This window comes from Gracilinanus agilis, chromosome 2 (assembly GCF_016433145.1).
Source record: "Gracilinanus agilis isolate LMUSP501 chromosome 2, AgileGrace, whole genome shotgun sequence".
Taxonomy (NCBI): domain Eukaryota; kingdom Metazoa; phylum Chordata; class Mammalia; order Didelphimorphia; family Didelphidae; genus Gracilinanus; species Gracilinanus agilis.
This window is the reverse complement of record NC_058131.1, coordinates 16,094,593-16,110,499: the sequence shown is the minus strand read 5'-3', so window position 1 is coordinate 16,110,499 and position 15,907 is coordinate 16,094,593. Positions and strand designations below refer to the sequence as shown.

General features: G+C 42.1%; 1 protein-coding gene across 1 annotated transcript in view; it reads right to left on the bottom strand.

The window, feature by feature from the left end:
* EBF2 (EBF transcription factor 2) overlaps positions 1-15,907 on the bottom strand; it is a 275,204-nt gene that overhangs the window by 51,315 nt on the left and 207,982 nt on the right. The window contains exons 6-8 of the mRNA XM_044659252.1: positions 5,275-5,392; positions 1,452-1,582; positions 177-303 (exon numbers count right to left, since the gene is read on the bottom strand). Of these exons, the coding sequence (XP_044515187.1) occupies positions 177-303; positions 1,452-1,582; positions 5,275-5,392 (376 nt within the window). The remainder of the gene's footprint in view (positions 1-176; positions 304-1,451; positions 1,583-5,274; positions 5,393-15,907) is intronic.

The following is a 15,907-nucleotide window of genomic DNA, read 5'->3' as shown; positions in this document are numbered from 1 at the left end:
GCTGACATTTACAAGGACCTCATGATTTTCCAAACCCTTGATAGATATTCTTCGACTTGGTCCTCAGAGGTATTATTATCCCCATTTTACAGATGACTTAGAAAAAGCAATAGGGTGGAGAGAAGGTCTCATTAAGAACCAGAACAACAAAGCCTTGAAATCATCTTCGCACTTACCTGTGTAGATGAACCTTCCCGGGGCCCCTTTGCAGAACTGTTTTGACTTATACGATAATGTCACTTCTACCACGCCAGGGATGTGTCGAGGAGGAGTCTGGACTCTGATGGCATGAGGTGTTATCAGCTGGAGAGGAAACAAAAAAAGTGAGAAAAAATAATGGGGAAAGAAAGAGCAGAAGGGGCTATCTCTCACCCCTTGTGCAACACTCCTCCTCTAGCCACAAGGTCTTTGGAGTGGTCACTAGCCATTTTAACACCAGGAGCAACAAACCAGAAATGATCTTTGAATAGGCTCTAGCAAAAATATTTTTAAAAAGCAGGGACTCCCTTTCTTCTGCCTATTTGTATCCTCAACATCTGGCATGTCATGAGTGTTTAATAAATGTTCATTGGATAGAAAGAATGAATAAAATAAACTCGGAGAACAAATTCAGCTGATGAGGTGGAGAGGGAGGGTAGAAGTCACCACAGGAGGATTATTCTTGCTCACTAGAGTCCTAAGCTCAGTATTCTTTCTCAGCTGCTGAAGTACAAGCATGTTTCGGTGCCTACTAAATTATAATGACCTGGGAGCATAGCCATGGACCCCCTGCCCTAGTTAAGATTCTTTGAGTTTGCCTAGGTGTTTTCTGAATACAACACACATTCTTCCCTTCACACCTTAGCCCACTGCATTTTCCCTGTCATTAATGCCTGATTCTTTCTTCCCTGATTTCTTCAGTCCTCCCCTTCTTTCATTGCCCAATTCAATTCCTACTTTTAGTGTGGCTTCTCAGCTGTTCCAGTCTCCCTGGAAAGTTACAAGATGGCAGAGATGATACCAAGCCATGAAGTTATAGACTTCCTCAGATCCTGGCTTGAGCACTCATCACCTCCATGAGCTTGGACAAACCACTGAACCAATGTTTCTTCCAGGCCTCAGTTTCCTCATCTGTAAAATGTGGGCTAGACAGTCTCTAAGGCCCCTCTGATCTCTGAATCTCATGACTTATTATGTCTTTGGGTCCCCAGCTCCCAGCACAATGTATGGAATAAATAACTGATTCGTTGGTGCTTTTTGTTTCAATCTTTATCACTTATTTGGCACTTAAGAGAAGCCATTGGTATCCTCAGTCTCTTTACACCATTTTTCTTCCTTTTCTCCTGGATTTTACTCTGCATCCTCAACTCCTAACATGGTCCCTTGATGTAGTAAAGCTCAACCAAATCTAGGTGACCGGGGCTCAGCTCTTGAGCCGATGAAGACTGGCTGAAGAGATTGATGTTGCCTACCTCACTCCATACGAGCATGGTCCCAAATACAACTTGGAGTCCATCAAAGAAATTGTCCCCGATGATGATCACCATGGCCCCACCGGTGGTCCAGCCTTCACTCGGGCTGATAGCTTTGATGCAGGGTGTAGCTATGGAGACAGAACCATAAGTTAGACTTGTTCCTTCTGTTCTTACAAATCAGGACCTCAACAGGAAGGAGGGTTTTCATGTTTCACCTTCTAGAGCTAAAAAATTCCCCAACAATGCCTTCTTGCCCACACTGCCATTACCTAAGCAGATACTTGTTTGCTCCATGTCACAGTAACATAAGACCAAGACAATGTGGCATTGCCAGGGAAAGGTAATGCATTTGGCAGGCAGACCATATGATGGTTAATTAGGATGCTGGAGCTGGAGTCAGGAAATCCTGAGTTTAAATCCTGCCTCAGATATTTCCTAGTTGTGTGACCTTGAGCAAGTTACTGAATTGTCAGCCTCAGTTTCCTCATCTCTAAAAGAGGAATAATAATAGCACCTACCTTGCAGATAGATGTGTTGTATGGTCCAAATGAGATTATATATTTAAAGTGCTTTGAAAATCCTAAAGAGCTTTAAGGCTGTTATTGTTCAGTTATTTCAATTGTGTACAATTCTTCCTGACTCTATTTGGGGTTTTCTTGACAAAAATAGTGGGATGATTTTCCATTTCCTTTTTCAGCTCATTTTACAGATGAGGCAAATAATAAGGTGAAGTGACTTGCCCAGGGTCACATAGCTGAGGACAGATTTGAACTCAGGTCTTCCTGACTCCAGGGTCAACACTGTGCATTACAGTACCAACTAGATGCCCCCAGGTTCATTCATGTTACCTATTATCATTATTAATATTATTACCATTATTATCATTTTAAGAGGACTTGGACCTCAACCCCAACTCTTCTGTTTACTCCCTGGATGACTTTGGACATATCACTTAATCTCTCTTGGCCTCAGTTTATTCAACTGTGAAATGAAGAGGTTGGATCACCAAGTGATTTCACAAGTTTCTTCTGGCTCTAAATCTATGAATCTATGATGAAACTGATCATATTGCACAGAAAAATAAAATGAGGGAGGCCATTGTCACACCATCTTCTGCCTTGGTAAGTCTACATCTACCATTGAGAGCAAATTGGGATATATTTTAAGAAGGATGTAGAGAAGCTAGAGCACCCTCAGGAGAAGGTGGCCAGAATGTAAAGGGACTCAATGATAGCATATGAGGGATGGCTCAAGAACCTGGGGATGTTCTGCAAGGAAAAGAAAAAGCTGTTGGAGGAACACAAGAGATACTCCAGCACAGTGGGAAATGTGCCATGTTGCGAGTCCAAGAATCTGGCTTTGAATCCTAACTCTGCTATTTACTACTCGTGAGACCTTGCATAAGTAACTTTACCTCTAAAGGCCTCAGTTTCTTCATCTGTAAAAAAGAGGGAATTGGACTATATGGGCTCTGTAGATCTTTGATCCCAGATAATAATCTCTTTGGATATCAATTTCCTTGTAGTTCCTTGAACACAACACTCTATATCCCAACTCAGAGCATTTTCACCAGCTATCCCTCATTCTTGGAATGCTCTGCCTCTTTAGCCTCACCTCTTGACTTCCCTGCCTTCCTCTAAGTCCCTTGCCTTCCTCTAAGTCCCTTGTCTTCTACAGGAAACCTTCTTCAGTTCCTTTAATGCGGGAGCCTCCTTTTTACAGATTCTCTCCAATTTATCTGGTATTTAGTTTGTTGGTACATAGTCGTTCTTATGTCATCTCCATTCAAGGAGAGAATTTGCTTTTCTCTGAATCCCCCAGGGGTAGCATAGTGCCCAGCAAACATTGGGTGCTTAATAAGTGCTTTCTGCCTTGATTTACAAAATTAGAGGGATGAGCTTAGCTACCATGACTCTAGAACCTGATTGATAATTTGAGGTATTCGAATGGCTGTCACATAGAAGAATTATTAGATTCAGTTCTACCTGAAGTCTCTCCCAGTTATAAACCCACGATCCTTAGATGTCATGCCTCCTTGGTCCCAGGGGGCAGAACCATCACTAGGTTGGAGGTGGAGGCAGAAAGCTTTGTGTTTACCAAAAGAAATCACTTCCTAATAATTCAACTTGTCTTAATTGTCCATTTCACACTGAAATAAGAATTAAATTGGTGTTGGCCTGTCCCGGAAGATAGTGAGCTCCCACTACTCCAGGTGTGCAAGCAGAGGATGGATGACCACGAGTTGTGAATGTGGTAGAAGGAATTCAGACTTGGGACAAGGATCAGATGAAACGGCCAGGGCAGGGGAAAGGGCCGAGTGGCTTCATTTCAGTCTTGACTGGTTCCACTTCTCTGGGCCTTGGTTTCCTCCTCTAAAACAATAGACTAGTTGGCCTAGCTCGACGGATCGCCAAATTCTGTTCAAGCTCGGGGATACTAGAATTCTAATTTCATCCCTGAGTTTCCTAAAAAACTGCTGTTGTCGTTAACGTATTTTTATAAGTTGATCACACTGGAAAAAAGCGTTAAATAAACACGAGAACCACACCCCAGCCTACCAGAGGGACGTGTTAAGATTTACAAGGCTGATTACTCCTCTAGAGAGGAAGGGGAAGCAAAAGCAGCATAGGAGACATTCGAAATTTGTTTTTCAGACCCTATCGAGAGACAATTTCTAATCATTTTCCTAACTTTATGGGATGGATTGTGTTTTTTATCCTCTCCCATATGTTCAAGGCCTCTGGACTTTACATCCCATCAGGAACCCAAGATGGTTTCCAGGCCATAACTAAAGTCAATTCATCACTCCATTTCCAACGTTGACAGGGTCAAAGGTGGAGGAGAACTTTGGCAGGACTCCAAAAACACGGCCCTACTTTGAGCAGCCAGTCAATCACATCCAATCAGTCAGGGGAAAACTGGATGGGTTCCGAGCTCCGAAGACTGGGATTTTCTTCTCCCCTTTCAGAGACCGCTGGGGGAGAATTAACAGTGCTCCAAATTCTTTACTGATTCAATCATTTTCTTCCAGTTCATTAATTCTTCTTCGAGCTGATATAGGACACATTTTTGTAAGAGGGTGGGGGGCAGCAAAATATCCTAACGAAATCACGAGCCAGCTCAGCCATTCCCTGAACACTCCAGAGTCGTCTCCTCTTACTAGGGAGTGGGGTGGAAGTGGGAAGAAGAGGTGAGCCCGGCTTTATTGGAGTACGTGGCTTATTTTAATCAATGGACTTCCGTGGCGGGCTGTTGGGTTTTTTTTTTTTTTTTTTTGGTTGTTGTTTTTTTGACAACTTGAAACTTAGCAGTTGAGATATTTCTAATTGCCTTAATGCACTCTGAAAATCACCCCAAGTCAACCACGATTCCTCCTTGGCCAAGCAAACAAAAATCAATTAGTGTCAATTCCATCCTGCATATTGTTAGGTTTTGCCCACAATTTGTTTAAGGGAACAAATGACACTTTTTCATACATGCCTCGCATGGAAATGTTTAACTAAGATGTCACCGTGCTTAATTTGCCTGAAAAGCTCGTCTAGAAGAAGAAAAAAGAAAGAAAAAAAGAAGATGGAAGAAATCCGAAGACTTTGGCATGTGATTGTGTGTGTGTGTGTGTGTGTGTGTGTGTGTGTGTGTGTGTGTGTGTGTTGGTGTCTGTTGGGTGGGAGAGAATTACTATTTTAACTTTGTTTTTCAAACCACACATGGCTTTATGCAAGATTCCCATCACGCTCCAAAGGAACCCGAGTGAAATCTGATCAAGGGAACCAGAGACCGATTTCACTTCTCTCTCTGGTCTCCACCTCGACAATCCTACCTTCAGACGGGTCCAGCCTCCTTGCTCTCCGCCCGTGCTTAGAATTGTTGTGAACAAACATGTTGTCGGAAACAGCCAGCACGTGGCCATCCACGTTCACCGTTGTTGATAGCACCACCTGCAAATGTTAGAAGAAGAAGAAAAAAAAAAAAAGCAGTGTTTACCTTTGTATGAAGGAACCCTCCAACCAGAGCCCGGGTGGACAGAGAGAGAATCGAGCGTGGGATCAAGGAAGGCATAAGTGTGCAACTCCTTCAGACATTTACTGGCTGTGTGACTTTGGATCAAGTAGTAAATGACTTTGAATCTCAGCCCTCATCTGTGAAATGGGTATAATTATGGCAGATGGATTCGATCAACCTCACAAGAGAAGATCAAATTGACTGTTCATCTATAAACTGGTATGATATCTGAGAATAAGTAGGTAGATAATTGGGCTTGGGATCAAGAACACTGAGTTCAAATCCAGCCTCAGACACTTGCTAGCTGTGTGATCCTGGGCAAGTCATTTAATCTCTCTCCACCTCAGTTTCCTCATCTGTAAAATGGAGGAGTTAATCATAAAGCACCCATTTCTGAGTTGTGAGAATCAAATGAGAAAATTATGTAAAATGATCTGCAAACTTTAAAATTCAATAGAAATACAAGCTATTACTCTTATTATTGTTGAGTTAAATGGAATCTTCTCCAATTGAATTAATTTGAAATGAACCGAAATTAATTGAGCTAAATTGAGCCGAATTGGATTGATTGGTAGCTCATCCCTCTTGGAAGGAATACCAGATTTGAGTAGCAAGGTATTTAGAGGCAGCCTGGAGCAAAAGAGAAAAGATGGATATGGAAATGGTAACCAAATTGATTGAAATCATTCAATCAATGAGTGGTCACTGAGGTCCTATGATGCACTCAGCACTGTGTGAATCTTGGTAGAGTCAAGGACAAGCAAAAGAAGTATGAGAAATTGGACCAGTAACTAATCCAAGGGAACTATGGCTTTGCCTCAGGGTACTCAACTTTTCAGGGGGCCAAGAGTACTCCTAGTGAGTCATCCAGCCGCATAGAAGCTACCGAGCTTAGCACATAGCAAAAATAACTACCAAATGTTCCAAAAGTCTTAATACAGATTTAAAATGGAATAATTTAAATCACTATAATGATTTCAAGCTTCAGTGGCTTAAAAGTACACTAAGACTTTTGGGACACCCTGTAGTTCAAGTATTATGAAGCTATCAGATGGTGGGTTGCCTCCAAGGTGAATCACAGTAGCCCAAAGGAAACACGAGCCACATAAATTCAGAGGCATCTCCATTCTGAATGTTGTCATGGGCCACTTGTGCCCGACCTGTGTTAGAGTCTTCCAGAGTCATATTGGATTGATCAACCATAATTGAATCCACTCCACCCTGGCTTCAACATCATGAGGTCATTGGTCCTCTTTGAAAACGAAGGACAAACAACAATAATAATAATAGCTTCACTCCAGCTCCTGAGAGCTTTCTCCAGAAGACATCTCAATGTGTCTCAGCCAGGATGTCTGTGTCCCTCCATAGAATGGTGCTTTGGGATCTCACACATAAACACACACCAAAGAATGGTTCTTAAAAGTTTGGTTTGAGGGCATTTTTCAGGAACGCGCACAAATAGCTAGTTATGATTCAGTCACACGTGATCCCTGCCTTCGAGGAGCATATAATCTACTCAGAAAGTGAAGAATAAATGAAATGAAACTAGTAGAAAAGAATGCAAGGCAGCTGATAATTATATGCTAAACTGGAATACCAAAGGAGTTCAGCAGAGGAAGATCGATGAGTTTCTCCCCTCCCACAATGGTCAAGAAAGCTGAGAAATCCCCAAAGAGAATCCTTAGCTTAGCTGAACCAGAAAGTGGCACTGTACCAAGAGCAAGCTCACTTCCTGGTGTCAGATCCAAATATAAAATAACGACATGTTGAAATGATAAAGATGGGGGCCTGGCAAAGAAGTCCAGGAAGAGTTAAGTGTATACTCGGGTAGCAGGTATGTAGAAACTAGTTAGCCAGAGTGAGTTAGGACTGTGGAGGTTGATACCTGTCTGGCCTCTCTGCAGCCTGGACCTTGTTGGAATGTTCCCATGTCTTTTCTTCCCAATCTGTGGGATGAGGGCAGTCGCCCCAAGGATCAAATTGTCAAACAGGACCTTCAAGATCACCTAGTCCAAATTTCTCACTTTATATATGGGGAAACTGAGCCACAGGGAGATGAAGTGTCAGGTAAGTAGATGAAATACCATATGGTAGGAAGAACCAGGATTCAAACCTGGGTACTGACTCCAAACCCCACTTCCCCTTACCCCAAAAGAGACTATCTCCCTCTTCTACCTCCCAGAAGTATAACAATGATTTCTTAGCTAACATCTGTTTTTAAAGTGGTGCTCGTGAGCCTCCAAAGCTCCTCAGGTCAGAAAATATTTTATTCACCTTCACCATCCCCATTCCCAGTGCAGCCTGGACCACAGAAATGGTAGAATAAAATGGAAAGCTTTTCATGTTCCTGATCCACCCTCCATAATATATGATTGCTGCTTCCTTTTTCTAGAAGTTCCCTAACCATCTTTTTAATAGCAAGCCGTGGAATTTTGCCAGCATTCACAATCAGGCTCATTGGCCTGTGTTCTGCAAAATCCATTCTCTTCCCTTTAAAAATTAGAACAACACTCATCCTTCCCCAGTTCTGCAGTCTTTCTTCCATTCTTCAGGATCTCTCAAATATCATTGTCAGAAGTTCCGCCAATATAGCTGCCATTCTTTTTAAGACCAAATATGTGGCTTAGTTGGGTCAAGTGACCTAAATTCATCAAGAGCGTATAGGTACCCTCTTACTATCTCATCCTTCCTCATACTGGATATCAACTGCTTTAAGATTTTCACCAATCTTCAAAAGAAAAAAAAACCTTATCTTCTGCCTTAAAATTACTATTAAGTATCTCTTCTAAGGCAGAAGAGTGGTAAAGGCTAAGCAATTGGGGTTAAATGACTTTCCCAAGTTCACACATCTAGGAAGTATCTGAGGACAGATTTGAACCCTGGACTGGCTGTCTTCCAGCCTGGCTTTTGATCCACTGAGCCACCTAGCTGCCTATCATTATTCTTTCTTATCCTTTCAACTCAAATCCTCATTCATTCTAAAGTAATCTTTTCCTGGTTCCCCCCAAAGCTATCTTCTTTTTTAATCGATTCTATTCAATAAGCATTTTAAGAGTACTATTCATTGACTAGATAGAGGGAGAGAGAGAAAGAGATAACAGACATAGATAGATGGATGGGTGGATAGATAGATAGATAGATAGATAGATAGACAGACAGACAGATAGATAGATGGAGGTAAATATAGAAGTAGATACATCTGGATAGAGGTGGAGTTAGAAATAAATATATCTAGATATCTTATAGGTACCTAATTATTTGCATATTCTTCCCCCCATTAGTCTGAAATCTCAATGAAGACAGGAACTATTTTTGACATTCTTTGTATTACTAGATCTTAGTACAGCACATGGCACATTGTAGGCTCTTAATAAATGTCTGTTGACTGACTGACTGACTTTCTAAACTGGCAGAGAAGAAAAGAAGCAAACTAAGAGCTGAGCTGCTCTGCCTTCTCTCTCTATCATGCAGTATCAATGTCCTATTCACCCCCAGTAGCAGACCTGATCACTGAATAATCGGCCTTCAGAAAAGTGGTTTCTCATCAAAACTATCAATAATCATAGGGAAAATGTTCTAAATCCCTCTTGTTTAAAGAAATGCAAATCAAAACAATTCTGAGGTACCACCTCACACTTAGCAGATGAGCCAATATGACAGTAAAGGAAAATAATAAAGGTTGGAGGGGATGTGGCAAAATTGGGACACTGATGCATCGTTGGTGGAGTTGTGAATTTGTCAAACCATTCTGGAGGGAAATTTGGAACTATGCACAAAGGGATTTAAAAGACTGCCTGCCCTTTGATCCAGCCATGTCACTGCTGGGTTTGTAACCCAAAGAGATAATTTTTTAAAAAAAGGCTGTACAAAAATATTTATAGCTGCACTCTTTGTGGTGGCAAAAATTTGGAAAATGAGAGGATGCCCTTCCATTGGGGAATGGCTGGACAAATTGTGGTATCTGTTGGTGATGGAATATTATTGTGCAGAAAGGAATGATGAACTGTTTGATTTCTATAAGAACTGGAAAGACCTCCAAGAACTGATTCAGAGTGACATGAGCAGAACCAGGAGAACGTTGTTCACAGAGACTGATATATTGTGGCACAATTGAATGTAACTGATTTTGCTACTAATAGCAATGCAATGATCCAGGACAATCCTAAGGGACTTATGAGAGAGATGCTCCCCATATCCAGAGAAAGAACTGGGGGAGCAGAAATGCAGAAGAAAACACAGGATTTATCCCTTGTTTATATGGGTATGTGATTGAGGGTTTTGGTTTTAAAAGATTGTTCTTTTACAAAAATGAATAATATGGAAATGGGTTTTGGGGGATAATACATGCAAAACCCAATGAAACTGCTTGTCAACTGAGGGGAGAGGGAGAAGGGAGGGAGACAACAAGAATCATTTAACCGGGAGAAAAAATTAAAAAAGAAAAAAAGAAAAAGAAAAGAAAAGGGGTTCCTCCCTGTTTGAGCACTCTCGATATAAGGACTCTGCAAATATAACCAGGTGATTATATGCCTGACATAAGGACTAAGTTAAAGGCAAATCCAGGCCATTTAGAGAATGCCGGGCCCTAGAAGCCGAGCTGGAGTTTAGAATCCCACGAATCCTAGTTAGGTTCAGGTCTGTTTCCAATTGGTCTCTTGTGAACATGTCCGTGTCTGGCGAAAATCCTCTCCCCAGATTGAATATCTCGAGGGTGGTGGCCACAGAGATGTGAACATTCGGCGTCTAGCAGCCCACACCGTTATCAGGACGGGGCTCAGCAAAGAGCAAGACCTCATTATAGCCAACGAGGGGAACCGTGCCTCCAAACCAGACGGGAGCTATCACCCGAAGATAAATGTGAAGGCTGAGAGTGATCAGCGCTGTACATTTTTTACTCGTACAATATAATAGACGTGTATGTTCTAATGAGGGGGCAGAGGGGAAGAGAAAAGAGAAGAAAATCAGTCATTATTGCAAATGGGGGAGGGCGAATTTTCAAGGATGTGACTGTCATGCCCCACCACCTCCCCTCCATGGGAAAAAAAAAATGAGGGGAGATTCCGGGCTTTAATTGTGGCTAAACTGTGCCGGGCTCACTCCGGAGAGACCTTGCCCTGTCCCGAGGAGGATTACGTGGATATTAAGAATGCCCTCCCTGAGCCCGCTCTAATTCACTCCACAAGCTTCTTGTCAGTCATCCTCTAGGTCTGCTGCCGTCCTCGGGGCAGCTCTGTTCCAGGTGCCAGTGGATTCCATCATTGTCCATTTGGGCAGAGGCAGCCTCGGGTCCAAAGTGAGCGTTTTCCCACATGACACACCCCAGTGCTTCAGATGCACTTCATTATTTTCTATTAACAATGGAAATAAATTTTCATCTCTTGCTGGCTAGCCAAAGCCTACTAGGGCAGCGAGGGAATTGACCTGAATTATTTCAGTGTCAGAAATATTTATGACAAGATTTTAAATTATATCCAAATGTAAATCATTATCTCTATGTGTATCCATATATTGATATTTTGGATTGTAAATACGATCGAGATGCCATATGACGTAGGTATGTACACCTACACAGACACAGAGGACAAAGGTTGCATTTTTGAACATTTTTAAACTCTTAAAATATGAGTCCAATGAAGATCATACACGCTGGATTTCCCCCAACGCTCTTGATTTCAAATATTCAGTCTCGTAGTTACCAAAACCAAAATTTTTTTCTTAAAAACCCCTTGTCCAAGCGTGGGTCCTGGTTTGGAATTTGGGAAATCTGTTCCCTGTAAATATTTGGAATCAATAATAACCCACCAGTTAAACCCAAGCGGGCACCCTGGAAAAGGTTTCATTCATAAAATTCCCAACACGGAATTGAAGATATCCTGAATCAATGAGGGAACATATATTTATCCATCCCTGGTTAAATTCACGGATGAAATTCATGGTCCCACAGGGAAGGGGAAGTCTCCTTATGGAGGGGAATATGCATTCGTTGCCTGCAAAGTTCCAAATGGAACTCCTCTCCAAGCTGCCTGATTAACGATGACAACAACGAAATTACTTTTTATGCAGAAGAGTTTTTCCAAAAAGAAAAACACCCCAACCCAACTCGGAATGTTTTAGGACTAAAGGAAGTGGACTGAACATTCCTGCCTCTCTCCGCTCCCAGGCCTTCTCCCTCCACTAGCCAACTTCTTTCCCCTAGTGAGTATTTCCTGGGTCATAGAGACTGACCCGTCCCATCTGGAATCAATCAGTCAACTCCTGACAACTTCCTGAAACACCTCACTCCATTTCCTGTTCTCTCCCCCTTCTCTCCTTCCCCCTGGTTTGCCTCACTCTCCCAAAGTACAGGCCACAGCAGCTTAATGTTAGGGGGTCAGACACAGTTAGACTCCAAAACACTACACACGGACACCTTTGACCTTCAAAAATCTTTACATCTTAGCTAAACAAATCAAGGTCACCGTTCCTCACCATTACCTTGTTAACCATTTGTAGGCATCTCAGCCAGGGCTGCTGGGCACATAGGCACCAACACCACTTGGCCTCCTGAGCTGGGATTGCTTTGAAAAGGAGCAAATATCGGGAAAGCTCAAGGGTAGAGTCAATGGTCAAGCCAGGAAGAAACCGGAGATCAAGTTTCACCTCAGATACTACAGCTTGGATGACCCTCGGTTAATTTCTTCTTTATCAGCCTCAGTTTCCCCATTTGTAAAACAGACTACCAAGAGCACTGCCTCAAAGAGTTATCATGAGATCCATTGGGGAGGGGGGCATGAATTATAGTGAAATATAACTATAAGAGCAGGGTTGGCATCTCCTTCCCCAATGAAAAGTCCTGCCCCATGAGAAATGACCAGAATAACATGAGTTAATGTCTATAAAGTGCTTTGCAAAATTTAAAGAACTATGCCAATGACAATTGTTATTATTATTAAAAAACTTTGGGGCAGCTGGGTAGCTCAGTGGAGTGAGAGCCAGACCTAGAGACGGAAGGTCCTAGGTTCAAACCCGGCCTCAGCTACTTCCCAGCTGTGTGACCCTGGGCAAGTCACTTGACCCCCATTGCCCACCCTTACCAATCTTCCACCTAGGAGACAATACACCGAAGTACAAGGGTTTAAAAAAAAAAACTTTGGGGAGGAGAAAAGATCTCATGTGGAGGGATCTGAAAATAGAAATGCCCCCTCCTTGTCCCAAAGATAGGGAGAAGAGCTCCTGTGGAAGCATTTTTCCAATAGAAAGGAAGTTCCTTGAGGGCAAAGACTGTCATTTTTGTTTTTTGCATTGCTACTACATAGCATATAGTAGGTGCCTAATAAATACTTAATGGGTTTGTATTCCCAGATCCTAGAACCAAGTGTTTAATAAATATAATTTATTATTATTAATATATTAACACAATATATTAATATGTTGTGTGTAAATATGTAATTCTAATTAACATATATATTTTATTATTAATAACAAATATAAAAATGTTAAAGGAATGAAGTCCCAGGACCCTCCCACTGTCCTACAAATGTTTCTTAGTCTCTATAATCTTAAATGTCTTTTCCCTCCTAGGCATGAGTATTCTTCTTTTTTTAAATATTTTTATTTTGAGTATGTTACATGTTTCATGTTCTTTCCCTCTCCCCAAATCCCCCCCAAACCCCTGTAGCCAACGCACAATTCCACTGGGTTTTACATTTGTCATTGATCAAGACCTAATTCCATATTATTGATAGTCGGACTAGAGTTATCATTTAGTGTCTACATCCCCAATAATATCCCATCAGTCCATGTGTTCAAGCAGTTGTTTTTCCTCTGTGTTTCTCCTCCCCCAGTTCTCCCCCTGCATGTGGCTCGTTTTCTTTCATGAGTATTCTTCTGTATCACCTCCCCAGTGACATCACATGCCCAAAATACAGAGCTCAGGGGTTCATGGTTTGATTGACACTGAAGCACCTTCCTGGGGTTGGGTTCAAGTCATCAAACTCAGTCTCTCGTTTTACCCATAAGGAAAATGAAGCCCATGGAAATGATGTGCCCAAGGTCATTCAGTCATTTAGTGACATAGTTGAGACTGGACCTCAGGTCCCTGATTCCCAATGCCATGCTTCTTCCCTGATGCTAGAGGGTCCAATTTTTAACTTTAGAGATGAGAAAACTAAGGCATAGAGTGCTTGACTGTTGCCCCAAATCAATGGTAAGCCAGAACCCGGATCCCTTAATTCCAAGTCCAGTACATCTCCCAGAGTTCCATGCTGCCTCCAAATAGATCTTGCCCAGGCTACTTGAGCAATAACTTCTCCAAGAAGTATAAATTCTAACTGAACTAGCAAGGCCAACAACAAAATGATGAATGATGCTCACGAGGGAATTACACAGTCTCAAGTACCTTTGCGGGTTTGTGCCCAGGTTCTGAGAAAAAGAAACCACAATCCCTTGGTTCTCATTTAACATTAGGGAGGTTTCTGTAAAGTAAGACACTCTTTTCTCTTTTTCTGTATTTCTTGGCCTGCCTTGATATCTTCTTTGCTATTTGATCAGGGCCCAGGCTTTGATAAGAGAAGGCCTGAAGAATTGGCAGCCCGAGCTGGAATCTCCTAGGTCCACGCTGGACCATTTTTGAGGGTCATTAATTATACTGAAATAAAAATATGAAGGAAAGATTGCCATCCCTTCCCCTACCTACACCCTGACCCCACGAGACATGGCCCCCAAAAGGCATGACGATCAAAATCTTTATCTACATCGGCAACCCGAGAGATTGGCCAAGTAACCACGGTCGGCATTCTCGAGTCGTGTTTTCCTTTTAATCACCCCAAAGCCCTCCCCTGCCCCCACACCAATAATTTATCCAAAGCAGGGGCTGAGTTGTAAAGAGCTTTTTCCTGCTCATAAAAGTCCACTGTGGGAGTTGCCCCTTGGGTGGACACATCTGTTAGTCTCTCCGTAAGAGTAATATTTCAATAGAGGGATTGTTTCTTCAGCCCACCAGAAGATGAATGTCATGAGGAATGGGGACCGTTATCAAGGCTGCTTGGTCCCCACCCTTGGCTAACCTTTACACCTCGATATGAAAGGGTCACGGGGCAATATCTGAGCCTCCACACTGTGGCTCTTTAGATCTGATGAGGGGGGAGGAAGGGGAGATATGTCTGACCCATTTTTTTTCTGTCTTGATCTCAACCTGCATGAGAATAAGCTATGATGTAGTGGAGAGGAAGGCGAGAAAATCTGCATTTAAATCCTGCCTCTGAGACATCCTGGTGATATTTCCTTATGCAAGTTAATTTACTTCTTGGTGCTCCAGACAACTATCTAAAACTCTACATTTCAGAAGAGATTTTCTGGGAGAGATGGCATTCTTTGTATCCCTCGCACTCAGAACAGTGCCTGGAACACAATGGGGGCTTCCTCATCGCTTCCTGGCTTGCTGAAGATTCCAACCAGCTTTTGTAGAAGGACTTTCCTTATCTAGGAGTTCCTGATTTCAGGTTCCATCCAAATCCTGAACTCAATACTCTAAGATTTAGTCTTCCTTTTATCACACTGGCAGCCTATCCCATCTCACCCCCACTCGGCAGAATCCCAAGAGGAAGCATCATATAATGGTAGGATAGAGCATTGGACAGAGTCAGTAGGTCATGGGTTCAAATCCAGTCTCAGATATTTGACTAGCTGTGTGATCATAAATAATTTAAACCATCTGGGTCTCAATTTCCCCCCTTTGTGAAACAAGGGGCAGGGGAGGGGGGAATGGACTCAACAGATTCTGGAATCCCTTTCAGCTCTAACTCTCTGGTTGGCCATTATGTGTTTTGAATCTATTTTGCATGACTTTGTGTATGTAGATGTTATTTCTCCACAGAATGCAAACTCTTTGAGGGCAGGCATTGCTTTCCATGATGATTCTCTCATTCCCCAGCACTTGGCACAGTGGCCAGCTCAAAGTAAATGACCACTGAATTGATTTTCCATATACCTAGCTAGTACTTCTTGGGCTATATCCAAGTATAGTTTCTGAGAGAAGCTAGTTTCTCCCTCCAACTAAACCAAAAAAAAAATTGCCTTGTATTTATTGTGTGCATCAATTGTCCAGGTCAACATCAGCTCGTTTATAGCAGGAATCACTGCTTTTTGTCTTTTTATCTTCAGGGGTCAAGTCCAAGACCTAACATGTAGTAAGTGCTTAATAAAAGATTGGTGTACTTGCTGTCATTGTTGCCAAGAAAATGAAAGGGGAAAGGGAAAAATAGACAGGATGACAAAGTGCCCTGTTCTTGAAAGACCTGAATCTGTTATGAACAAGAGAAGAAATACATTGCTTGAAGCCTTTCCAATGAGGAAGGAAGGAAGGAAGGAAGGAAGAAAGAAAGAGAAAAAGAGAGAAAGGGAAAGTAAGAAAGAAAGAAAGAAAGAAAGAAAGAAAGAAAGAAAGAAAGAAAGAAAGAAAGAAAAGAAGGGAG